The sequence below is a fragment of the Pleurodeles waltl genome, chromosome 4_2, assembly GCF_031143425.1.
Source record: "Pleurodeles waltl isolate 20211129_DDA chromosome 4_2, aPleWal1.hap1.20221129, whole genome shotgun sequence".
Taxonomy (NCBI): Eukaryota; Metazoa; Chordata; class Amphibia; order Caudata; family Salamandridae; genus Pleurodeles; species Pleurodeles waltl.
Genome location: NC_090443.1, coordinates 209885945 through 209913936, shown reverse-complemented (window position 1 = coordinate 209913936; position 27992 = coordinate 209885945). Strand labels below are relative to the sequence as shown.

General features: G+C 43.7%; 1 protein-coding gene across 2 annotated transcripts in view; it reads left to right on the top strand.

The window, feature by feature from the left end:
- FIRRM (FIGNL1 interacting regulator of recombination and mitosis) overlaps nucleotides 1-27992 on the top strand; it is a 1527986-nt gene that overhangs the window by 569556 nt on the left and 930438 nt on the right. For both annotated transcript variants that reach the window (XM_069231089.1, XM_069231088.1), the window contains exon 12: nucleotides 10496-10625. In XM_069231089.1, the coding sequence (XP_069087190.1) occupies nucleotides 10496-10625 (130 nt within the window). The remainder of the gene's footprint in view (nucleotides 1-10495; nucleotides 10626-27992) is intronic.

The following is a 27992-nucleotide window of genomic DNA, read 5'->3' as shown; positions in this document are numbered from 1 at the left end:
CGAGGTCGTCGAAGACATCTTCGTTCAATGGGGTTGGCCTCAGTTAGATCTCTTCGCAGACGAGGAAAACAAGAAATGCCCAGACTTCGCATCCAGGTTCTACCGTCCGGGGTCTCGAGGGAATGCCCTGTTGATTAACTGGTCAGGGATATTTCTCCATGCCTTTCCACCGATTCCCCTCATACCAGCTGTGATAAACTCTACAGATCCAGCACCAGAATGATTCTCATAGACCCGCAATGGCCTCGTCAGTTCTGGTACACGGATCTCCTCAACCTATCAGAACAACCGCACAGGAGGCTGCCGTGCAGACCGGATCTCCTTTGCAGGCTGGGAGGCAGGATACTTCACCCCAACCTTCCCTCTCTGAGCTTGACGGCATGGCTCCTGAATTCCTGCAGTATGGGCATCTAGGGCTCTCGCAGGAGTGCATGGACATCTTAAGGGAGTCCAGGCGACCTTCCACACTGCGTTCTTACACGTTCAAGTGGAAGAGGTTCTATATATGGTGTTGTCAGCAAAGTCAGAATCCTATACTGGCTCAGTAGGAGGTCATACTGTCTTACCTGATCCATCTGGCGAAATCGGGTCTGCAGGTGTCATCTATTAAGGTACATTTATCTGCCATTACAGCCTATCGTAAGTCACCTTCTCAGGAATCCTTTTTTACAAGACCAGTAGTCAAGGATTTCTTAGAAGGTTTGAAAAAGGTTTTTCCACCCATTCGAAAACCCTCTCCTCCATGGGAACTAAACATAGTATTATCTAGATTCATGGGCCCTCCTTTCGAACCTATCCACAAAGCTGCTTTGCAACACCTTACGTGGAAGACTGATTTTCTCGTAGCCATTACTTCAGCGAGGAGGATCAGTGAAATTCAGGCTTTGTCCTCCAAGGAACCGTATACGGTTTTCCATGAAAATAGAGTGGTTCTACGAACTCATCCATCATTCTTACCGAAGGTGGTGTCAGATTTTCACATTAATCAGACTATTTCACTACCAACTTTTTTCCCCAATCCGGATACTCCGGCGGAGAAAGCTTTGCACTCTCTTGATTTGTTAAGAGTGCTAAAATTTTACTTGGATAAGACCAAATTGATTAGACGATCTCACCACCTATTTGTAAATTACGGTCATAAGAGAACAGGCGATGCAGCTTCAAAACAAACCATATCTAGATGGATAGTTTCATGTATTGTTACTGCATATCAATTGGCTAACAAATAGTTATTGGCTAGGCCTAAGGCTCATTCGACAAGAGGAAAAGTGGCTACTGCTGTCCTCCTTAATAATGTTCCAATCTCTGAAATCTGTAAGGCTGTTACATGGAAGTCTGTACATACATTTACTAGGCATTACTGTTTGGACTCAGATGCCAGAGCAGACGCTCAAGTTGGGCAAGCGTCTCTGAGAAATCTGTTGGCATAGTGTATATATTTTCCTGCACTTTTATTAGACAGTCCGCAGAGAAAAGGGATGGGCTTGCTAATCTATTCAATGTTTATGACTATTGATGAGGATCTCCTGGAAGAGAAGGATAAGTTACTTACCTGTAAATCCTAGTTCTCTTCCAGGGGTATACTCATCAATGTCATAAACAACCCACCCTCCTCCTAGAAGTGCAGGACAGACTATCTCTCTAATCGCTTCGATGCGTTGTCACGTAAAAAAGAACTGACCTAACTGTGAACCAACTGTCACCTCTCCTTCACCCCTGAAGCATGGTAGGATGCTGGAGGTGCTCAGGGTCTTAAAGGCACGGTGCCAGAATTTTATGGTTCTCCTGTGTAAACCTGCATGCAGCCTATTGGCTAATAATGCTCCATTGTTTTCAATGTAGTTTTTTCTCTGATGTTGCTACTGTTTCTTTCCCTGGGCCCAGTTATAGGGCTTTGGAAAGTTTCTTCTCTTATTGTGATTTTGGAAAGGGACTGTTTTTAAAAAAAAAAAAAAAAAAAACCTCCATAAAAATAAAGCATTTTAGCCTGTTTATGAATATAGTCGGCATTGCTGTTGTACACATGTATACATGAGTTTGGTATGAAAATTGTCTACTAAAAATGCTATATAGATATTTTTCGTGCATATTTCATACTTGTACGTGTGTATTTTATGTATGCTCCGGGGTCCCCGCACGGAGGCGGGAATATTCAATGTTTATGACTTTGATGAGGATACCCCTGGAAGAGAACTAGGATTTACAGGTAAGTAACTTATCCTTCTCCACCTTTCAGATATGCACATCACGAAGGGGAGACATCACCACCGTGTAGATTATATATACGAATTTGCACATCACTGAATGCATTGTGCTTTTGTATAACCTGCTTTTTGTCTTTATATTGTAAGCTCCTGCGAAACATGACATTCCCTAGTATAGGCTACAGATAACTTTAGGATTAGGTAGGTTTATTGGTCCTGAAGAATCGCACCAGATCTTGTAGACTAAAAAGCGAGAAACATGTTGACCTTCATTTGTTAGCAGTACAGGGGATCCTGTACGTGCATACACTACACTCCAAATTGAGAGGGTTAGTGGTAGTTTTTTGGGGAGATTAGACCTTATCTTGTTCTCTCCCCTCACTTTTGTTTTTAATCATGACAGGGGTTAGATATCTTAATAAATTATGTGTTTACTCTAGCCACTTTTAACAGCACATTTTTTCTTTTTTTCATACCAGTCCTACACAACAATATACACTGACTGGCAAGTATTTACTGCCAAAAGATCTCCGGCAAAGAGCCCCCTTGTGGGGCCAGTCAGGCATTGCAGTGCCGGCCTGACGAGGAGCACAGCCCAATGATGAGGCATGTCACCAATTGGTGAGTGAGGGCTCTTGTTCCGAATTATTTGGATTTTCAGGGACCTTATTCTCCCTTTTTCCCTTTGAGGTATAGGGACCCCTTTTCCCAGTGGAACTGTGTATACCTTTTGATTTGCATGTTAGATGGGAGTATTATACACAGGACCAGGACTCAATTTCCGAACCTCCCATTTTTCTCAGGCCCCTCCCTTTTCTTGTTTTTTGATCAAGTTTTTGATAGCCACAGACCTCTAAAAGCACACTCTCTAATTGCATTATTATAGTACTCTTTGTACCCAGCATAAAATATTATTCCATGTTTAACATCTTGAACCCTTGTGGCATGATGCAAGCCCACTCGTTGGGACACATCCAATATAGTTGGCTGATAAAGCTCTCCTTCTCCTTCTCCTTCTCAAAAAACCCTTTGGGGCCTTTTACTAATTCAATGTCAGTAGTTAATGTTGTGATAGCCCCATGCCCTCCTTACTGTTCTACTTGTTGCCTCTTGTTACCAACACCAACTGCTCTGTACTTCGTACTTGGTCTTTTTGAGACTTGCTTTCCCATCAGAGAGGCTTTTTCTCTCCATGACTCCCTGACTTGATTTAATCCACCTTCTTGAGATGCTTCACCTGCCCATACACACACAGACATGCGATCCCCAACTACCCTCTGTGATTACGTGGCCCAGAATAGCCATCCATGATACTACTCTTACCAGGCATACACTACTTATAAATGACTGACCAAAACATTATTACACTTTAAGTTGTTTCCCTCCATGCAAAAGGACTTAACCACTCCGACAAGCGGAGGAAATTTTTCGACTGCTGCCACTCACTCAAGGGTGATTTAATAATCGTCCTCCAGGAAACAAAAAGTGGCTATAAAGAGTCTCTTTTCGCACAGGATGGGTATAGGACATTACCTGTTCTGCTGCAATCAATAAGAAAAATGGAGTGATCACTATGATTTCCATAAATTCTGGCCTCACGATTATCTCGTCTGAACCACATGACAACAGCAGATGGCTAATAACCTGTCTAAAGAACAATAAATAACTTCTCTATGCAGTGAACATATATGCCCCCACAATTAATGATCCAAAATTCTGGAATAATTTATCGGCTAAAGTCGCTCTTCTCCCTTCCAATGCTCGGATCACACTTGGTGGCGATTTTAACCTTCCAATAGACCCCCTACTTGATAGACAATCTGACTTTAAATACAGAACCCTCAAAGCGCATGAAGCAATGCATAACCTGTGCACAGCCCACAAAGCGTCAGATGTCTGCACACTCCAGAACCCCACTGGCAACAACTTCACATTCTTCCCTCCACACAACTCCTTTTCCAGGATAACTGTATTCTAATTGACCAGTCTCTTCTCCAACACACCTGCTCCACCTCCATAGAACCCATCACAATTTCAGATCATGCAGCTGTTTCCATTACCCTGTAAATCTTACCAGACGAACACAATTGAGGAACTTCATAAAGAAATATCCCAATTTATTCAAATAAATAAGGAATCAGTCTTATCCCCAATAACGTTTTGGGACTCTGTGAAATGTCATTTCAGGTCATAGCCCATATGAGGTGGGAAAGCTTTTTAAAAGATTTATTGAGAAGCTCCAATCATTAATTATTGTTAAGGCTGGGTGAAAATGTCTGCAGAAACGTGAAAGTTGCAGAGCCTGCCTTTTTAGTATGTTGCCAGTAGTGCAAATTTCAAAACACAGGCCTCTCCACCAGAATTCCTGCACAGTCGACTTTCACCCAAGTACTTCACCATACCTATGTTACCCAGGGCTGACACCTGAATCTTAAAGCCACTACAGTAGTTATGTGAGGCCACACCCAAACAGGGCAGCCAAGAGGAAATGTTTCTGATCAGTTTAAGGGCTGACCAATCGAAATGGTTGAAACAATCTAGTGTTTTCAGCCAAGTAGATTGGTCACATTTTAAGCAATCAGGATTAGGCCAAGTCGAGCCGTTCAATAAGGCTGTTGGGAAGCCAGTCAGAATGCCAGACACTTTCCACACTACTTTGAGTTTCATAAACATTCGGAGTATCATTTTTTGCCATTGGGAAACTAAGTTCTCACAGCTCTGTGGCACCTAGAAATCGGTCACTGTGTACCCTAGGAAACAGAAGTGTGCCAAGGATTAGTCTCTTGCTTTTAGTTTCATATTTATTCTGTCTGCCTTACTTTAACATCTGAAGTTGCCATACGCACTGCTATGACAAAATCACATGTAGAGTCACAAGAGTATATTCTCAAACAAGATATTAGATTAAGGAAAGGATTGGTGCGTGCCATGCAAAGGTGTAGATTTATTTTTCAATTTCTTTCAATTTTTTTATAGTGCTTATAATTCCTGTGGGGTCCTAGAGAGCTTTACAAAAAAAAAAAAAACCTTGAAAACATAAGCAAATGCATAAAAGTGTAATTAAAAAAGCACAAAAACAATTACAAACTGATTAATGCAAACAAGTACAGCTTACACAATGTGAACAAGTTAGGTTTCATCATAGATAGGGGAGTGGAGATACAAAATTGCGGAAGGCATGCAGTTTCTTTTTTCGTCCTAGGAATTGTATTGGGAGTTTTTGGTACAGGTGAGTAAACAAAAACTAGGAATGTGGGTCATACGACAGCATGATAAACCACGGCATGTGAACAGGTAACTCACAGAGAAAGATCAGGTTATAAAAGATGCATTGTGATTCTGTAAGAATATCAGTACACAGTGCGAATATGCATTATCAAAAACAGTATGTCGGTACAGTTCACAGCAGTAATTGTAGTTATTAATGATGAACATTGATGTAGGTAAGTATAATGTAGTGACAGAGAAGAGATGCATCATCAGAAACAGTATATAGCTAGAGTTAAAAGTAGTAATTGTATTCATTAATGCTGAACATTGATGTAGGTAACTATAATGTAAAGTCAATATTATATAAGAAACTTTGTATTCAGGTAGCAGTATCAATGAACAGTGTCATTTGGTTAGGTTGCAGCAGAGATCGAGGCCACTGTCCTAAGATTAAATTGAGGATTTGCTACTGTTTGTGTGTGTCAAGGTAGGAGCTATGTATTGTACATGCAGTGGGGAAAGTCATTCTAATGTAGGGGTGTAACAGAGAAGGAGTGGAGGGATGTAGGGGTATCAGGTTGAGGAAGAGTCATGCATTAGAAAGAAATTAAAAAGGCAATGCTGTGGTTTAAGATTCTGCGATTCAGTATTGTGGTTGAGATATTAGAAAAATTTTAGAGAACAAAGTATTTCCTATAATGTGGGATAAATGTGGTTGCCGAGGTCCAGTGTATTCCGTATACAATGTGAGGTCATTAGATGGACTCTAGCGAGGGACTGGGTAACGTGTGCTTCTCAGATAGGCGACCCAGACCCACCAGGTATGGAATGAGACATTGTGTTATTTGCTTTCCAATCATTCAAGATTGCTTTGAGTGCAATGGTGAGCAGAAGGTTAAGTAGCCAGAGGTCTAGAGAGATTGAGAGGAGGGTATGCAATATATGGTCCCAGTGTGATGATCAGGTAATTTAGTGGAATAGAGGTCTTAAAGATTTTGAGTAGTATGTTGGGGATGGTACACTATTACGAGGAAGGGTTTGAGCAGGAAAAGAACGTGCTCTTCATTACCAGGGGATATGCTGCAAGACCAGCAGGAATCAGATGCTTTAAGTTTTTTAGTTTGAACAGTTTAGCGGGCATCCAGTATAAACAGTGAGCAGCGAAGAATCTAGTTTGAGTTAGTGTGGGAATTTATTTCTTCTGAGTTAGGTGTAAACCTGTTTTTGACCATGCTTCTTCACTGGGGATGTGTGTGTGTGTGGGGGGGGGGGGTGCTGCTGATCTTTAGAGGAGAAAAAGGAAGCCTGTGAGGTAATGGGGGACAGCGTGGAGCCCTGGTGGAAAAGAGGAGTTTGTAGATTCCAGAGGCCACATGCCCTTTTGTGGATATCATTTGTAGATTCTGAGTTAGTGACAATTTGTCTAAAGGCCCCAATTTGGAGATTTGATCTTTGATTTGACGGAAATTTATAAAGTAACTGTTTGAGAGACTGTGGTTATTTTTCAGCTGAGAAAACAAGAGTGGTTCTGAGTTTTCAAAAAAGTCCAGTATGATTCGGAGTCCTTTTTTGGCCCATGTCGCGGCGATGGTTGCTGAGTTCTGTGTTTGTAGTTTTTTTATTGTGCCATAAAGATGAAGAGGGGGATTTGTGAATATTGGTAGACCTAATTCAGTCTACTTTCATTAAAGCTGCACTAGTGTCTTTGAATATCTTCTGGGGTTAATTATAAGGATTGCAAGACATTGTTAGGGTCGATAGTAGTGAGAAGGGGTGACAAATTGAGGACTCGATCTCAAGCCAGATATTTTTTTTTGTGTGTTGGCTTTAAATCAGCGTGCGCTTTGGGCTGCTAGGTATAAGGTTTGGTAAGTGTGCCAGTTTGGAAAGTTACAGCCCCCTGATTTAGTAGGTGCTCTGTTTTTTAGGCTAATTCTGGGTTTTTTATTTTCCCAAAGGAACTGTGAGACAAGTTTATAAATTTTGAGGAAAAAGTCTTGCGAGATGTGCAGGGGGAGCATACTTGATATAAAGTTGATCAAAGGGGACACCATCATTTTGATATTTTGATGTCTGCCCCACCGTGATACATTTTTGGGTGACCATGTTGCTAATAGGTCTTTCAATTTATTGAGGATTTTATTTTTGTTAATGGTGATAGATTCAGACATATCATTACAGAACCATATTCCAAAGTACTAAATAGAGGATTTCCATTTGAACTTGGAGGAGCCCACAATGGGAGGGTTGCAGTGAACATTTAAGGTAAGTTTTTTTTTCTCTGTTCAGGGAGTAGCCAGTGGAAGTGGAAGAAACGTTCAATGATGTTTAAGAGCTCCGTAATGGCTTCAGTTGGGGAAGTTGTAAATATCAGAATATCATCCGCGTATGCGGCTGTTTTACATGGAATACCTCTGAACGTGATAACAGGAATGGTAGTTAACTTATTAATCAGAGTTTATAGAGGGTCAATGGCTAGTAAGGATGATAGAGGGCACCCTTGCCGAGTTCCGTGTCTCAAGGGGAAGGGTTGGGAGAGGGTGCCATTAATCCTAATTTTAGCTGAGGGCTTCAAGTGGAGGGCCATGGTCATTGTGATGAATTTCTCTCCTATGTTTTGTCTTTGAAGGAAGGCTTCGAGGTATGGCATGGAGACTTTGTCAAAGGCCTTCTCAGCATCTTTGGCTATGGTGGCCATTTGGTGGTGAGGCTTATGTTTTGGAATTTGCACTACTGGCAACATGCTAAAAAGGCAGGCTCTGCCACTTTCACGTTTCTTCAGGCATATTCACCTGGCCTTAACAAAAATGAATGATTGGAGCTACCCAGTACATCTTTTAAGAAGCTTTCCCACTCCATACGGTCTACAACAAGTCCCCTGAAATGACACTTCAAAGAGTCCCAAAGGGTTATTGGTGATGAGACTGATTCCTTATTTATTTGAATGAATTGGGATATTTCTTTATGAAGTTCCTCAATTGTGTTTGAGTCCTCCAGGATTTCCAGATTCATGAGCCAACATTTCATTTTCACAGAGGCTGGTAAGATTTAAAGGGTAATGGAAATAGCTGCATTGCATTATCTGAAATTGTGATGGGTTCTATGGAGGTGGAGCAGGTGTGTGGGAGAAGAGATTAGAATACAGTTATCCTGGAAAAGGAGTTGTGTGTAGAGAAGAATGTGAAGTTGTTGCCAGTGGGGTTGTGGAGTGTGCAGACATCTGACACTTTGTGGGCTGTGCAGAGGTTATGCATTGCTTCATGTGCTTTGAGGGTTCTGTATTTAAAGGCAGTTTGTCTATCAAGTAGGGGATCCATTGGAAGGTTAAAATCGCCATTGCTAGATTACATTGGTTGCCAGTGCATAAGCTAACTGTCTTCAAATCTATTTGCCTTGCATTCAAGGCTACATTGACAAAACCCTTTAACATTTGAGGACCAGTTTTAACATCTATACCCCATTTCGCCTTCTTTGATCTAACAATTCTCCCATACTTGTTGAAACCGGCCACGAGACCTTCGTGATAGTAGCAGCAAGTTTAGGAATGACCTTCCACTGACCTCTGTAAATTACAAGAATTGCTTCATTTCAGGTAAGCCTTAACGACGTGGCTGTAACATCCAGAATGTTGTAGAGTAGTCTCTATTGCAGCACCAGGGCTCCTTCTTTTAGGTATTTGCTGCGCACTATAACATCTCAGTTCAAAAAATTGCCATTCATTTCCAAGAATGCTTCTCTTTTTTTTACATTACTTTTTCGTTGGGCACGAAAACGTTTTTGTCTGAAACAGCAAATTATAGTATGTAAAATAGCTCGATGATTGGTAGTCTGTAAAATAATTTTTAAAATAGCTGCTTTTTAAATCAAATTATTGGCGATGTTTCCGCTGATTTTACACAGTATTTCTTTGCAACTGGAATGTTTTCCTACCATTGTTTGTTTGAAGGAGGTTTGAGTTGGAACGTGAGCTAATTTAAAAAAGTTTTCTTATTCGGTCTAGGCTGCAGGCAACTCTAACGGGTTGTTGACGGATCTTTTGTTTACAGTACACAACATATACTTAGAATGAGTTTTGGGTCAGCCCCTTATTCATAGTAGGATGGCTTTTTTGTCTCTCGCAGGTGCCTGCTCTCGATTCCGCCCTGTTCTTGTGTTGTCCTACCCAGATGCATTTTGCTCTCAGTGTGGTGATTAGACGAGTAGTATGGTTCCCCTGCTGACATGAGGAGACTTTAAGCATTCCGTGTGAGGGCACGTTTCCCTGCTCTATGCTCCCTTTCTCATCGCGCTCTTTGCTTTGTCCCGTTCCATTAAACAAATAAATACGTGTTGGACAATGGAGATCCTAATGCTTCCTGTTCTGGTCCCCATGCCGTACAACATTTAATTAATACATTTATTTTTTCGTGAGCTGAACAGTTGGAAAGTGCTACCTTCTCCTCACTTACTGTTTTTTGGGCTGTTAAGCCCTTTCTTTTATTACTTGTTATTAACTGTTCTGAAATAGCCGTCTGCCATATGAGAACAGTAAATTAAAACATGGCTAACTGGTCACTGATGCACCACGATGCATGTGCCACGATGCATCAATGCAAATACTTTACAAACACACAGATGCATTACAACGCATGCATATGCATTGACTGACTTGGAATGCCTTTTTTTCTTTTAATAACAACCCATTCCAAGGTTGAAAGTCATGTGTCTGCATACGTTTGTATGTGTTGTGATGCACTGGTGACCATTTTGTCATGTTGGAGCCAATAAAAATAGCATTGGCAAATCCACTAGCATTGCATCTTAGAGCAGATATGTACTGTCTTTGTCAGTGATTGTTTTTAAAGTTCACAATGCATTCTGATGTAGGGTGGAACATTGTGGGTACACAACCAACATTCATTGCATAGATGTCAGCCAATATATTTTAGTACCTAGGTACCAGATGTCGTATATACATATTTGTTGCTTATCAGACTTGTCAACTGAAAAAATACAAGTGAAATTAAGAGGTTGGTGATCTATTGATGAGACCCTCCGTGTTTTATCTTCTGTTTGTTCAAGCAGTTTTTTATTTTCTCCAGATCTTCCTTCAGATCTTTTTCTTCCACAATGCCTACTTCTAATTCACATAATGGACAAACTTCCTTCTCAGTCTGAAGATGTGCAGACTTTGTGGTGTACAGGAACCGAGTTCGCAGATAAAAGTTCAAAGTGAGTGAATAACTGTTTTTCTGCATCACGCTGTAACATAAATTGTTTCCAGGCACTTTTAGAACGTCATCTACTTACCTATTCATTATGTTTTTGCGACCAACAGTGTTTCTGATGACCCCTTAAGCGCTTATTTCTCTTGCAGTACATCAATTTTTATATGAATTTAGATTTTGCGTTTTTTCCTCTTGGTGCTTGCCTCTATTTTATGTTTACTAACAGATAAGAGGGCTGTGTTCACTGCTGGTTTGTGGGCCGGGATGTAATAATTAATGGCAAATATGGTGGGATGTTTCTGGGTCAGTTTCCCTCTTTTTAAAACGAGTACGGGCAGATTACGCCACAGACACCGCATGAAATATCCGTAATTTTGTTGTGTTTAATTCCTTCTGAAGAGGCTCAGTTTAAGAAGCAGATAGTCTTATATTGTTCTTGCAGGTTTAATCTTTATATGTTGCCGTTTTTTGGTGCCCATCAGTCCAGATGCTGCTCATTTAATCTCAAAGGATCCAAAGCATAACAATTATAGTTCCACGTGGAATTTCTATGGCATTATTGCACTTCGTACAGCTTCAGCAGAACCTTGCCGGGGGGAAAAGCTCTTCGTCCTTAGCTGCTCACCAAGCCCAAAATCTTGGTCTCCTAGAAAAGCGTTGATTTTCACATGTGTGAAATTTAAACCTCCCACTTTGAGGATTCCAGAAGCTGTACTGCTCTCCATTCATTCAAAGATAGTAAATGATATTGAATGCTCAAGGATTGCTTTGATGGCATCCCAGCACCGAGTTTAGGAGTGTGGCAATAAGACAGGTTCATTGGTGCATCACAAGAATGTCTCTGCTTGGCACGCAACTGGGATCAAACTCCCTAAAATGGAATTGGACTCGAGGGTCCAGACATTGCCAATATATTTGTGAAATACTATTAAGGTCTGTATGTGGAGAACCCTAGAGAGCGAGAGCTTGACCTTTGGGCAATGTTTGAGGAGTCTGCAGATACTGGGCCCTTTTTAAGGAATTGATAGAAGCACTGATTACGGTTACATCAAATACCGCCCTGTGAAATTATGTGCTCACAGACTGATTTCCCTTAAAATTATTGCATTGGAATGTTTGTGGCCAAGGAGCTTACCAGTAGGGTTATAACTGTGTATATGGCATTTGTTCATCTCTACCAGAATGGCGTTATGCCAGGAGGTCTCCTCAGCATTGTTACATCCGTAGTCCACACTCATGAGGGCTCAGAGGTACTAAAACACATGGATTTTGAACTTCAACACTCTTGAGTGGTAGTAGCTGTTCATGTGTCCTGTAAATTAACCATGGCCCCCTCTTTTTTCGTTATGGCTACCTTTAGGAACACCTGACTGAGGCTGATGATAAGCAAAAGTCTTGTCTTATCCCTTTCCTATTGGGAGCCAATTCCAGTTGAGAGTGCTACCGGCTGCTTACTAACTGCTTTTTGGGCTGTTAAGCCCTTTCTTTTACTTGTTATTTACTGTTCTGAAATAGCTGTCTGCCATATGAGAATAGTAAATTAAAACATGACTAACTGGTCACTGATGCTTCACGAAGCATGTGCCACTGTGCATCAATGCAAATACTTTACAACACACAGATGCATCACAACGCGTTCATATGCAATGACTGACTTGGAATGCCTTTTTTTCTTTTAATAAAAACCCATTCCAAGATAGAAAGACATGTGTCTGCATTCTTTTGTATGTGTTATGATGCACTGGTGACCATTTTGTCATGTTGTAGCCAATAAAAATACTAACATTGCTTTTCACTCTTCCTACAGAGCCCTGGCACAGTGGATTAGGTGGCACTCTCTGCTGCAGGGTTTGAGGTGAAACAAAAAAATTAAACACCACATATAACTTTATGTTATCAATATTTGCCTTGATAACCCCAATGCGTCAGGTCCAGGACTAAGAGATAAACTGGACCTTCTCGGAATGTATCCTGGCCTATCGATCAACCTGTGATAAGCCTGTCCAATCAACTGTGATATGCCTGTGATCTATCCAGTTTTTTGTGGTGAATGGGCCATAATCTGATAGGCTGGGGTATAGGTAAAGAAGTTTTAGTTTTTAACTTATTTTTAGAACTCTATTTTAGGCCATTGTGTAGTATTGCCTCATATTCGTCCTGGGCAGGACCTCCAGCTCCTTTGGAGAGTGCAGAAATTAGTGTCATAAAGAATTAACTGCATGCTGCAGCAAGTGTTATTACAGTAAGGCCAGCAGTGCGCCCCCATCTTTGCCTTTAAAGCCTAGGCAGATATAAAAATACTGCCTGGGTGCAGGTCCCCTTGCATAAATATACCAAACTTGTTTAAAATGTCCTTGGAGTCTACCTCCTATGTAAATGAAATACTTGGAGTGCCTGCAAGTGGTACTAGGGGGACAATATCTGCAGAGGTTTAGACAAATGGGCCAGCTGGAAGCATGCTAGACATTTGGAGAATACCATATGTATTTCAGCACAGCTCCCCTTAGCCTGACATTTACAACAGTTCTCAGTGATCCAGGGCATATTAGTGTCTGATCTGTCATGAAATGTTTGCAATACTGAGAAGAGGGAAAACAATGTTACATAATGAGCCTCTACCAATAAATTCTATGTACAAAAGGTTTTGTACTGCCGGCTAACACTCTCACTTGTATAGTGAAAACATCCCACAGGTTCCTGGCTTTTTTTTTTTTTTTACCAGCCCACATTACACGTACGAGTGCTACACTTAAGTTATAGAAAAAAATAGCTTTGGGAAGGTAAAAGTAGGTTGAGGGGTTAGTAAAGACATTTTGGCCGGACCATTTTATTAACAGCTGTCCGTCTGATAATCGATTTGGAAAGGGAAATCCAGCTGTCTCCCAAGTTTCGTTTAATATGTTATGTAGTAGGATGCTTCCTAACTGTAGAGCTATAAAGACTGGAATTAGCTGTTTTGTTATCTATGGCTCACATAGAGAACCTCTATGGTTTTTACATAAGTTTTTGAATCTGATAACTGTAGGAAAGTACCATCTTCCTTGGCATGTTACCCCCATTTTTACCTGTATGTCAGTATGTTTTTGCCTGTCTCTCTGGGTTTCTTGCTGGTCAGGACCCCAGTGCTCATAGTTTATGGCCTAATGTGTGTCTCTGTGTAGTACTTAACTGTGTCACTGAGGCTGTCTCTGCTTGTAAATTTGCCACTGTAGGCTACTGACTTCATTTACCAATTTCAATTGGCACATTAGACCCCCTTATAACTCCCTAGTATATGGTACCTAGGTACCCAGGGCACTGGGGTTCCAGGAGATCCATATGGGCTGCAGCATTTCTTTTGCCACCCATAGGGAGCTCAGACAAACCCTTGCACAGGCCTGCCATTGCAGCCTGCGTGAAGTAACGCAAACGTTATTTCACAGCCATTTTCACTGCACTTAAGTAACTTATAAGTCAACTATATGTCTAACCTGCACTTGCTGAAGGTTAGGTGCAAATTACTAAGTGTGAGGGCACCCGTGCACTAGCAAATGTGCCCCCACATAGTTCAGGGCCATTTCCCCGGACTTTGTGAGTGCAGGGACACCATTACATACATGCACTACATAGAGGTCAGTACCTACATTTAGCTTCACAATGGTAACTCCCAATTTGGCCATGTAACTTGTCTAAGATCATGGAATTGTCCCCCCATTCTGAATCTAGTATAGGGGAGCCAATACCATGCATCCTGGGGGTTCCAACATGGACCCCCAGTACTGCCAAACCAGCTCTCTGAGACTTGCAATGCAGCTATAGCTGCTGCCACCTCACAGACAGGGTTCTGCCCTCCTGGGGTCTGGGCAGCCCAGTCCCAGGAAGGCAGAACAAAGCATTTCCTCTGAGAGCAGGGTGTTACACCCCCTCCCTTTGGAAATAGGTGTTACAGGCTGGGGAGGGGTAGCCTCCCCCAGCCTCTGGAAATGATTTGAAGGGCACAGATGGTGGCCTCCTTGCATAAGCCAGTCTACACCGGTTCCGGGACCCCTTGTCCCCTGCTCTGGCAGGAAACTAGACAAAGGAGAGGGGAGTGACCCCTCCCCTGTCCATCACCACCCTAGGGGTGGTGCCCAGAACTCCTCCAGGTGTCCACTTCATTCTGCCATCTTGAAACCTGATAGGTGGTCACCTCGCAAAGTGTGTAAGTCCCTTTTTGGGCTATTTAGGGACTCCCTTGCAGGTGGGTCATGCAAGACTCCACCAGGACTCCTCTGCAACAACCTCTTTTGCTCCTGGCCACGGGAACTGCTGCTGGACTCCACAGGAACTGAACAAGACTGCAACACCGAGGCGACGTTTCCTTGCAACATTGTTTCTGAAGCTTGTGCCAGCACTTTGCAACATTTCTATGGCTGTGCATCCTCTGAGTTTGACAAGATTTCAGCTGCACCAAAGAAGCAAGAAGGAATCTCCCTTAGAGGGAAGGAGTCACTCCCCTGCATCTGCAGGCACCTTAGGAAACGACGTCCGGCTGCTGAGATCTATCTTCTGGCCCTCTGAAGATTCTCCAACACAGGTAATGTGTCTGAGGCGTCCTCTGGGTCCTCTCTGCCTTCTGTCAAACTTGGGAGACGGCGAGTCCTTACCTCTTCCTCCAGGACAGAATCCCTGTGCACTGCAACTGTTGCAGCAACCAAGGCTTGTTGATTCCTGCTTCAAAGTATCTCAGGCTCCAGGTAGCCCCAGCCCCCAGCACTCTACCTCTGCAAGGACAGTCTCCTCTCTGCTGTTCCAGCAATGTAGGACTCCTCTTCAGGTATGCTGCCTGAGACTTACTGTGCCTGCTGCCAGTTGGTTGCTCTTGGGGGCTCCGACTGCTTCTGCTGGCTCCCCTCTAAGGGTTGAGGCCCCAGGACCTTGCTGGTCCTTTTAAGCTCTTGTAAATTTCCAAACAGCTCCAGTAACATTTGCTTGTGCTTGTTGGTGGTCCTCCTGACCACTGACTCACCTGTAATCCGGCGACTGTCGAGGGACGGCTATTAAGCGACTTCAGGGACTTCTCTGCAGCTGGACTTCAGCCACCACCACCTGGAACTTCACACACAGAAGGGTGGGTATTGCCTCCTGCCTGGAGTGGACTCAGTCCCCTTCTTCTACAGGTCCTCTTCATCCAGAATCCACCATTGGGTTTCACCAGTCTGGTCCTGTTCTTGCATCGTTACAGTTCCAAGTCCCCATGTTAACCTTGTGCTCAGTATCTCACCCACATATAAACTTTCACATCCACTCTCAGAGCCACACTCACACCCACAGAGAGAGAACGAGACACACACACACACCCCGAAACCGACTGTCTTACATCCAGTTTCACATTCATTCATACACTGAAACACCCAGGAATACAGTGATGCATACACTGACACATCCATGCACACTCTAACACGTTACCAAGACAGTCAGGGACACTCACTCACTTTCACTGACACACCCAGGCACACCGTTATACACCATTAATACAATAAAGGAATAAAAGGACAAACACAGCTCGTTTTTAAATAGTTGGAATGGTTCTAAAAGAGCCTTTTTGTAACAGTTTTGTTTTATTTTGTTCATTTTTTTAAACTAATGCACCCAAAAAGCAGATACATAACTTTGATGAAACAACAAGAATGAAAAACATGTTTTCTAACTAAAAACTAGAGCCAACAACTTTGGATGCTGAAAGCAAAAGCTATTAGCAGAGGTGATTGTTCACTTCATCTAAATATTCGGCCTGTCATGTAGTATTTAAGCCAACTGACACGTAGCACCACAAACTATTCTTAGTTATTGTAGCTGAGGTGGAAGGTGCTGTCACATTTGGTCCTCATACGGAAGCGCAAGCACTTGTTTCTCGGGCACCATTTGTTGATATGATCTTTAATGTATAATCTTAAGATGTTCTGCATCAAAGATGTTACATGGTTGTGTTTTTTGCTAGTTCTTTGAGAGAGTTCATTCCAACAGATGGTGCACTTCACTGTCTTGGCTTTCATCCTCTTTTTGCCGGAAGGAATGTCAAAGAATTTCCACACGTCACTTCCGTTTTTGGGAGGTGGTGCATCCTGTGCTTCCTCCTCCTCCACAACAACAGTATCTTCTTGCTGCATAGGTGGTTGTGCTACAGCCATTTAGAAGAATCAGCACTTTTCACCAGGTGGAAACTACAAAAACACCAACTAATAGTAACTGTGTGCTGTTCTATCAGTGTCCAACAAGAAACGGCATGTTTTGGATGGGGTTTCATAAAAAAAAAAAAATTATGTGGTCCTTATATGGCCAATGAAATGAGCAGGTTTTGTGTCATCAGGTGAATCTGCGGATCCTTCTGTGGATCTGTGTGATACATAAATAGCGTGAATGCTGCTTTTAAAAAACATACTTATATAAACATACTTATATAGGTGTACACTGACTTTACACATAAAATTATTTCACCGTATATATAAATATATATAAAAAATCATAAACGGTGCATTGCAGGAGTGTAAGGTATAATTATGTAAGGTAAGTATAACTGCTGAATTCCTATGGTTTTGTATGTTTGAAATGTCAGCTTAACTATAACGTCCTGTTAACCTTTGTTTTTTTCTAAAACTATATATATATATATATATATAATGTATTTATTTTTTTAAACCAATGGCGGTCAGCAATAGGTAGCTATAGCTAGGACGTAGTTTCCATAGGAAAAGTGTTTTTTTTGTTTTGCCAATAATTTTGTCGCCGTTTGACGAATCTTGACAACATTTTCAAAACTAATATGACCCGTCGGTTCAGCTGCTGTCTTGAAAGTATCGTAGAGATCTGGCTAGCGGGGCAGAGAATGGGAAGGGGGGGTCCCAAATCTCATTTTTCCCAGAAGGAAATTTGAACATGATTACAGCCCGAACTGATGGACGAAATTACACCAGATTTAGCAGCAAGCTAGCTTTTGGTCCAGAAAGTGTGCTTTTTTTGTGATTTGGGGCCAGATGTATCATCACGGCCCTTTGCAATTCAGAAATAGTGATTTGTAAGAAATCGCTATTTCCGACTCGCAAAGTGCCATGTATCATATTTGCGACTTGGTAATAGCGATTTCTTAAAAATCGCAAATGCTATTACCGAATCGCAAATTGCGATACCGGCCCCATTCGCAGCTATGGGCCTGTTGGCCCATATCTGCGAATTTTTTGCATTTCCAAAATTGCGATTTCTGAACCAGAAATCACAATTTTGGAAATGTAAAACCCCAGGGTGCTGGGGGGCTAAGGCCCCCTCTGCTGCACCCCAAACATTTTTGGGGGGACATGTAAGGTGCACACATGCCAAAAGGGCATGTGTGCTTTACATTTACAATTTAAAAATGCATTTTGAATGCATTTTTTAATTTTGCACATGGTTACCACCAAGATCAACTTGGTGGTAATTAGCGATTCCTAAATGCCAAAATCGCATTTAGGAATTGCTTCATACATGTGCTAAGAAATCGCAAATAAGGAATCCTTATTGGCGATTTCTAATTTAGAGAGTCGCAATTTGCGACTCTCTAAACAGGGTCGCAATTTTAAGGAATCACTATTTTAGCGATTCCTTAAAATTGCGTTCAGAATGTATTTCATACATTCTGAAATGGCATTTTGCATTTGCAAACGGGCAGTCGCACCGTTTGCGAATGCAAAATGCTTTCATACATCTGGCCCCTTGGTGTATATCCATTCAGTAGTTTTAGAGTGTAGGAAGTTGGCTCTGTATATACTATTTCAAAGTAAGAAATAGTGTGCACAGAGTCGAAGGGTTCCCCTTAGAGGTAAGATAGTGGCAAAAAGAGATAATTTGAATGCTCTATTTTGTGGTAGTGTGGTCGAGCAGTAGGCTTATCAGAGGGTAGTGTTAAGCATTTGTTGTACACACACAGGCAATAAATGAGGAACACACACTCAAAGACATTTCCAGGCCAATAGGTTTTTATCTAGAAAAATATATTTTCTTAGTTTATTTTAAGACCCACAGGTTCAAGATTTAGAAACAATACTTTAAATGAAAGTTATTTCACTCAGGTATCTTAGGAACTTTGAATTATCACAATAGCATGTACAGTTTTGGTAAAAATGGTAATAAGCTATTTTAAAAGTGGACACAGTGCAAAAATCAACAGTTCCTGGGAGAGGTAAGTAAATGCTAAGTTCACAGGTAAGTAAAACACTTACAGGGTTCAAAGTTGGGTCCAAGGTAGCCCACCGTAGGGTGTTCAAGGCAACCCCAAAGTTACCACACCAGCAGCTCAGGGCCGGTCAGGTGCAGAGGTCAAAGTGCTGCCCAAAACACATAGGCTTCAATGGAAATAGGGGTGCCCCGGTTCCAGTCTGCCAGCAGGTAAGTACCCGCGACTTCGGCGGGCAGACCAGGGGGGTTTTGTAGGGCATCGGGGTGGACACAAGCAGGCACAGAAAGTACACCCTCAGCGGCACAGGGGCGGCCGGGTGCAGAGTGCAAACAGGCATCGGGTTTTCAATAGGTTTCAATGGGGAGACCCGGGGTTCTCTTTAGCGATGCAGGCAGGCACAGGGGGGGCTCCTCGAGGTAGCCACCACCTGGGCTAGGAAGAGAGTCGCCTGGGGGTCGCTCCTGCACTGGAGTTCGGTTCCTTCCAGTCCTGGGGGCTGCGGGTGCAGTGTCTTTTCCAGGCGTCGGGTTCCTTGAAGCAGGCAGTCGCGGTCAGGGGCAGCCTCTGGATTCCCTCTGCAGGCGTCGCTGTGGGGGCTCAGGGGGTCAACTCTGGCTACTCACGGGCTCACAGTCGCCGGGGAGTCCTCCCTGTGGTGTTAGTTTTCCTACGGGACGAGCCAGGGGCGTCGGGTGCAGAGTGGAAAGTCTCACGCTTCCGGCGGGAAACGTGTGGTCTTTAAAAGTTGCTTCTTTGTTGCAAAGTTGCAGTTTTGTTGAACAGGGCCGCTGTCCTCTGGAGCTTCTTGGTCCTTTTAGATGCAGGGTAGTCCTCTGACGCTTCAGAGGTCGCTGGACCCTGGGGGACGCATCGCTGTTGCAGTTTTTCTTAAAGTGGGGAGACAGGCCAGTAGGGCTGGGGCCAAAGCAGTTGGTGTCTCCGTCTTCTCTGCAGGGCCTCAGGTCAGCAGTCCTTCTTCATCTTCAGGTTGCAGGAATCTATCTTCCTCGGTTCTGGGAGCCCCTAAATATTCAATTTAGGGGTGTGTTTAGTTCTGAGAGGATAGTAGCCAATGGCTACTAGCCCTGAGGGTGGCTACACCCTCTTTGTGCCTCCTCCCTGTGGGGAGGGGGGCACATCCCTAATCCTATTGGGGGAATCCTCCATCTGCAAGATGGAGGAATTCTTAAAGTCAGAGTCACCTCAGCTCAAGACACCTAAGGGGCTGTCCTGACTGGGGAGTGACTCCTACTTGTTTTTCTCGTTATCTCCTCCAGCCTTGCCGCCAAAAGTGGGGGCAGTGGCGGGAGGGGCGGGCATCTCCACTAGCTGGGATGCCCTGTGGCGCTGTGACAAAGGGGGTGAGCCTTTGAGGCTCACCCCCAGGTGTTACAGTTCCTGCAGGGGGGAGGTGAGAAGCACCTCCACCCAGGAATATGTGACAGAACAACTGGGTCCTAAACAACTATAGCCTAAACCACTACTGCTAAACAACTAAAAAGTCTCTACAACTAAGTACTGAACAACTACTGTCTGAACAACTACTGTGTCTGAATAACAATTGCCTGAACAACTAATATATATATATATATTCTAAACAACTAATAAACCATAAAAACCAAAAGGAAAACCTTACCTTAAAATTAGTTGTTCAGGCAATTGTTATTCAGACACAGTAGTTGTTCAGACAGTAGTTGTTCAGTACTTAGTTGTAGAGACTGTTTAGTTGTTTAGCAGTAGTGGTTCAGGCAAGTAGTGGTTTAGACCTAGTTGTTCAGGATGTTTCCCCCACCCAGTACAGGCTTTGTTCCTGGCCACAGAGTGACAAAGGCACTCTCCCCAGGTGGCCAGCAACATGTCTGGTGTGTGGAAGGCTGGCAAAAACTAGTCAGCCCACACTGGAAGTCGGGTATGTTTTCAGGGGGCATCTCTAAGATGCTCTCTGGGTGTAGTTTTACAATAAAGTGCACACTGGCATCAGTGTGCATTTATTGTGCTGAGAAGTTTGATACCAAACTTCCCAGTTTTAAGTGTAGCCATTCTGGTGCTGTGGAGTTAATGTATGACAGACTCCCAGACCATATACTCGTATGGCTACCCTGCACTTACAATGTCTAAGGTTTTGCTTAGACACTATAGGGGCATAGAGCTCATGCACCTATGCCCTCACCTGTGGTATAGTGCACCCTGCCTTAGGGCTGTTAGGCCTGCTAGAGGGGTGACTTACCTATGCCACAGGCAGTGTGAGGTTTGCATGGCACCCTGAGGGGAGTGCCATGTCGACTTAGTCATTTTCTCCCCACCTGCACGCACAAGCTGTGAATCAGTGTGTATGTGCTGAGTGAGGGGTCCCTAGGGTGGCATAAGACATGCTGCAGCCCTTGGAGACCTTCTCTGGCATCAGGGCCCTTGGTACCATGGGTACCAGTTACAAGGGACTTACCTGGGTGCCAGGGTTGTGCCAGTTGTGGTGCCAAGGTACAGTTTAGGGAAGGAACACTGGTGCCGGGGCCTGGTTAGCAGGCCTCAGCACACTTTCAAATCATAACTTGGCACCAGCAAAGGCAAAAAGTCAGGGGGTAACCATGCCAAGGAGGCATTTCCTTACATAGAGGTATTAAAGGGATAAGAAATATAGATATCTAGGGATGAGGACGCTCCACGGATCCTGAAGATCTCATGCTGAGATCAGATTGGCTGCCAACACTTCCATTTTTAAAACAAGGAGAGGGGGCGCGCGGTACCTGCCCTGACCATATACAGCCCTGGGGACCACCACCTCCATGGGCTGGCCTGTGCAAAAGAATGCAAGGGAGCCCCCTCCTGGAGCCTTTAATGTCCCTGGGAAGCACAGCCCCCCCGGGCCAGCTCCTGCTGTTTCCTGAGGTGCTCACCATCGGGTGATAGCTGTTTGCTCTCGCTTGCCGGGAGTTGTGACAGCTCCCACCAAGCAAGAGCAAACACTAACTCCGCTTCCAGCAAGCGGGAGCTGTTACTGCTCCTGCTCGCTGGAAGTGGAGTTTTTAGCTGTTTCCCTACCTGCTCCCATGTGGGCAGGGAAACAGGTAAAACCATTGGTCCCACATGCAGGAAGTAAAGTAATTATAATTTTGTGTATATATATATATATATATATATATATCACTAGGTAGTTAGAGTTAAGACGTAGTGTCAATTAAAAAATATGTTTTTTGCTTGTCTATATCTTTGGTGTCCCTTGAGGAATCTTCACAAACCTTTCCAAAATAATTTGACAGACACATGAGCTGCTGTTAATTCCCATAGAACAAATTGAACAGCGTTAGCGCCAAAACCACTGGACAGAATGACACAAAATTTGGCATAGAAGATAGCTCTTGGTCTAGAAAGAGTCATTTTTGTTATTTGGTGTCAAACCGTTCAGTAGTATTTGAGAAATTAATGGAAATCCAAATTTGTATATCTAGGGACATAAAGGATTCACGACCCCTTCTGATCTCATGCTGTGATCTGACTGGCTGTCAACAATTCAAACTAGGAAGTTATAGTTACCTTAGGGCACGAGTTCTAGTTACTTCAGATAACTCTAACTATAACTGGTGAATTTCTATGGTTTTGTATATTTAAAATGGCCAATATAGCCTAGCTTGTAGGCTGCAAGAGCTCCTGTATTAAGTGTTTCTCCAGGCCTTACTGAAGAAAGGTGAAAATGTACCCTTTAGAAATCTTACTTTAAAGAAGTGCTCTGGGATCCCTGCACGTGGGTGGTATTGTTCAGTGCTTATGACTTCAATGGAGATTCCTCAGTGAGAGAACTAGGATTCTAGGTAAGAAACCATTCCTTCCATGCCTGCCCCAGCAGCAGTTGGACCTGAACTGGGGATCAAAAACACAATCTAATAATATGAAGGATACAGTCTGTGCTTTGAAATAAGCAAGCTCGTAATATAGTGATCACCCCTGATGGCTAATTATGTGAGGCCCCACCTTTTCACCAATTCTCCACTGTGTCAAAAAACGCTGTTATTGTCCCTAGGATGGCAAAGCTCCACCCCATCATGATCAGCTTCCAGGATTGATGCTCCAACGCAAGCCTTCCTGTCTCAGATGAAAGGTAGACAACATGCACACCCACGGACGAATCAGTACTCCACAAGTATGGAAAACAGAGCAGCAGCCATTGCAACAAGTGACTCTGCAGTACAAGCAACCCCCAGGCAGTAAACCTTTGATGCCAGCCCTTGGTTCACCACTCAGTGTACCTTTTCTATTGTAAAATGCTTTCAAAGAGAGACTTTGTCGATCCCACATTTCTTTATTGGGTCACCTTCTTAGTGGGTGCCCCACTTACAAACAGGAAAGCCCCTCTTCTCCAACTTCCTTTGTCTAGATGACATTGTAAGCCAGAAACTGGGCCAGAGCATACACCCAAGCTGACGGTCAGGGTCAGTCACCCTTTAGGTATGTGCAGCCCACACTCATAGCCCCTAGATCAGGAGCACTGCCATTGAGACACCTTCTTTAAAAGCAGAATTGTAATGTATATTTCCCAGGTGTCCTTGGCTTAAGCCACGATAATTCTGTGCAGCTCTCTGGCACACCTCCCTCCCAGTACCCCAGCCCCTGCCTCTCAGAGACCTATCTTCAATCATGTATGTTTGTATGTTGCCACAGAAGAATGTGTATTAAATGCCAAGGAGCATATCCCTGCCTGGGTGACCTGAAGATCTTCCTAGTGCCGGTTATGATATTTGTGTTACCTATTTAAGGTTGTTTCCCTGCCTTAGCTACTTTTAAGAGGTACGTCAACAAGATTCTGGGGAACTGTTTCTGTAGTTTTTTTGGGGGGGGAATAGAACACTCATTTTTCTGGGCTGAAAGAGTCCTGAGTATTTCTATTGGTAAATACTGCATTTTTGTGTATTGGAGCACTAAGACTGGCAAACGTGGAGTCCTACTGTACGGTTGCCCACCTCACCCTACTAAACTTATGGCTGCTCCTTATAGATCACACTAACAGAGTTCTCACACTATAATTTCCTGCCAGGCTGAATCTAGAAAACGTTTAATATCTCCAAGAGCTGTCAGGAGGAACCGTTTGGTTCCAGAAAATTCCTCTGAACATGAAAACAGAGAGCCATGTAATAATTACTCTGCCTTCAAAGTTGCATCTTTTTTCAATTTATTTCATAGCCGGTAATCTGTTAACAATATTGGTAATTTACAGTTAGGGCAATGCCACACTCTAAAGTGTCAAACTTAGAACGGTGTCACACTTGTGTGAAACCCATGGTGATTTTGGATCCTCACAATGTCTGTCTCTGGATGCTTGACTCCTGCTCCAGTAACAAGTGTGACCTCATGGACTGCAAGATGATCAAAGAAAGGGAAAACAAGTATTCATGCTCATCTCTGCGAATGTTGAGATATGTCCCAGACCAACTCTATCCACACGTAAGTTATTAAAGAGGGAGCATTCCAAAAAAAAGTCCTCCCCAAAGATGCATAAAAAGCATTTAAGGCAAATGTCCCCTACCATCGCCATCCTTCAGCAGTCATCCTTGTTCCAGGGACAGTCCTGAAAGTCAGTGCGTACATTCCCTGACTCAGCTTTGACAGCTTCAGTGCCATTTGCTCTCATGGGCAAGTTGCGCTAGGAGTTTCCAGAACCTTTGGCCATCCCACTGCATGTGGTGACATGTATACAGGCCATGCTCCAGCTCTGCTCTTCCTCCCTATATGAATGCTGGCTCCAAAGAGCCCTTAGGCTTTCTGACATAACTGCTGTCAGGGGATCCTGCTTCAACATCAGCCTGCCATATTCAGTGGTGCCCCTTCCATGCGGAGAACATCTATAAATATATGAAATGCCTCAGCAGTGGCCATGGCACCTGTGCCATTACAGATACAGCATTAAGCAACATTAGATTTGCCTCCTGTCTCTGCTGTTTTGACTTAAGAGAAAATATGGATACTTTAAAGGATGACTGCTTGCACTGGTGTCTATAACTTGCTCAGTGGTTTGCCAGGTTAGGTGCCCTCTTTTGCTCCTATTGTGATGCTATACGGATGCCCACTGCTGTGCCCTAAGCAGAAGATGCCTGTGAGGTGGATAATTGTTTGTTTCCATTCTATAATGAAGACGGTATGCATTGCTTTACAAAAAATTAGTGGGCAAGCATGGCTCCTGAAGTGGAGTTACATTGTCCCCCAGCTCTCCTACTAAGTACCTTGCCTCTATACAGTGATTTTCTGAAAAGCAGCTGAAGTGCTTGAGTGTCTCTTCCTGCTGAATAGTCCAAGGCAAACTTGTTTACTGAAATTCAACAGCCTATTGTACTCCGAGCCTCTTCTGCCATTTAATAAGTCCCCCTTGGACTGAGTGCTTGCTGCTTGGGACAAGCCTTTTTCTACTCCGGGAGTGTTTCACCAAGTGCTAGGTGCCAGGGCTCTTGAAGTTTCTCTCTGTTTCCTGTTCCTGTGCGAAAATTATGGGGCAGGCTTCATCATTCAATAGGAGCCCCTCCAATCATCTGGATCAGGGGTCCAAGCATATTGGCAATTTTAAGAACAAAAATGTAACTTCTGGGGGTCTGTCCCAGTGCTCCCCTAAAGCCAAATGGTTGCTGGCATTCTACTTCCATGCACTTCAGGAGAGGGCAGAGTTGGCAAAAGGTAGTTTTTTGGGTGACATGCAGGGCCCTTTCTTGCAGCTTGTCAAAGGTGCTTAAGGTAGGCCAAGCAAATTTTGCATTCTGACCTGTACACAGCCAACGCCATGACTAGACCTTGGGCACTTCTGTCACCATTCAACAGCACTCTTGGGTGCTTTCTACAGGTTTTTCCAGCATTGTTTAAGTGCACCGATTAACATGCCATTCGGTGGTTCCAGGCCTTTGAAAACAAGTCTGACATGATATTGGACCATTATGCAAAGCCGTGCTACAGTTGACTTGAAGGGCTTAGTTTCTCAGACATGGCAATTTAAACAATATCAGAAGTTCCAACAGTTTTTGAGGAATCAGACCTATTACCTGCCCTCTAATCCCCTGTTGTTTCCGGTTGCGGAATGGTGCCAAAGGCAGGCACCATCAACAGCACCAGTCCTCTTTCTCCTTCCTTGGCCCTACTCAAAATCACTTTTGTTTGTACTTGGGTAAACAAAGATGCCCATGAGAAGTACACATTTCTTTTTGTAACAGACTGGCAGGCCATTACTTAAGATACTCCAGTCCACAGATTGTGTAGGATGTTTGCACCCTCATTTCGCCAGAAACTCCTTCTGCCATTCCCCCATGTTCTCTGCTTTGTTGGATGGTCATGTTGGCCCTAGAAACAGAAGATTAGATGTTAGCATTCAGTCTGCAGGACTCATATTTTCATACAGTGCTTTTGCACTCTGGATGACTCCATTTGGCCTTCGATTGGTCCATTGGGTCTTTACAAAAGTAGGCGTTGTAGTTGTGGTGGCTCATCTGTACATTTCATGGATACAAGTGTTCCTGTATTTCAACTGGCTTTTAAAGCAAGTCTTACCACAGCTGGTATTCATTCACTTTCGCAACACTATATCTTTGGTCTTCAACCTTGGGTTTTTGGTCAAGTAGCCATTTCTGAGGGGATTTTAGAGAGGATCCCTCTGAAGGTGTTCCCCCAGTCACAATGAGTCGGGGTAATTCAGGATATGATCCCGACGTTTTGGCTCAGAGTTTGTCTTCCAGTTCTGATAGTTGTGCAGCTTTTGGGTCTCCTTCATTTTTCTTGTCTCATACCCTATGGCTCAAGCAGGTGCTTCGGTGGTGCCTCTATCTTCAGTCAGCCCAACTCTGTGTGATCCTTTCAGACAGGTAATGATTTGATCTTTTTCTAAAGGAGTCCCGAGACCTGCAGTTTGGTTCCTGCAAGACCATTTGGAATTAAAGTACAATTCTTTAGTCCTAACATGTCTGTTACCATGGTTGTGACCAATGCTATGTCACTCTGTTATGGGCAGTCATCTGGACGATATGGTGATTCGGAATCTCTGATCTCCAGTGGATCCCTTGTACTACATATATCTGCTGGAGTTGCAGATGATTTAGTTGGCCTGCAAAGTGTTTCTGCCTTTGGTCGTTGGCTGGGGGATTCACATTAACATAACTGCCATGTGGTATACTAACCAGCAAGATTCTGTGGTCTCTGGTCACCTTTGCCTGGAAATGCTGGTGCTGGTCCACTGTTCTCTGTGTCTCACTATCTGAATGTTTTCTGCTAGGATCTCTCAGCATGAGTGTAGACCAGCTGAGACGGTGTCTCATGCTAATCACAAGTGGAGTCACGATCTGCAGGGGGCTCAGACCAATTGTTCCTTCGGAGGCATGCTTCAGGTAGAACTATCAGGTCTTCATGAGAATGCTAAGTGGCTGAGCTCTGTGCTTTGCAGTTTGAGATGGGATTTCAACCTATGTTCTGCATTTCCTTCACTCATTGTATTCTGAGAAAGTTGAACCAGGTCTGTGCTCAGGTTCTGCTGACTGGGCAAGGTGGAAGGTATCAGTAGCTGTTCAATTTCTGTGTTTGCCCTCCTCTTCTTCTGCTTTGAATGTGTTTTCTTTTGCAGTTGAAAGGCAAGGTGCTCGTCGTGAATCTTCCCAGCTTTCACCTTTGTCCTTGGTGACTGAGCCGGGGAGTTCCCTTGAAAGTGTGATTGTCATCTGATAGAGACTTCTAGTTGAAGATTCGTTACCTTAGAATTTCCCGTAGGTGTCAGACTTGATCTGGAGATTTTTCTTCAAGTAATACCCTTGCGCATCTGTAGATGGCGTTGGTAGACTTTGCGGGCATCGTTGGTGTCGTAGTCACCGTGATCACATCGGGAGTAGTATATAGATGCCGCCTTCATGCAGTGACATCAGTCAGTTCTTTTCTTTCCACGCCACGCGCTGATCCGGAGAAGAACTACCCTGGTCTCTTTTTGACCAACTTCGACCGTTTTGTCCAGTTTTTGTGAGAATTTTTGGTGCGTCGAGGATGTCCCCGAAGACTGGGTTTCAAGCTGTGCGAGGACCGTCACCGCACAATGATGGATCCTCATCGGGTTTATCTGTGGTGTCTCAAGCGTGATCACGACCAGAAGTCGTGCTCCGAGTGCCAGTCTATGCACCCGAAGGCTTTGAGGGAGCAGTCCCCAAAGCTAATGTCGGCCCGGCACTTCACTCAGCGTAAGTCCTGGTCTCGATCGAGAGG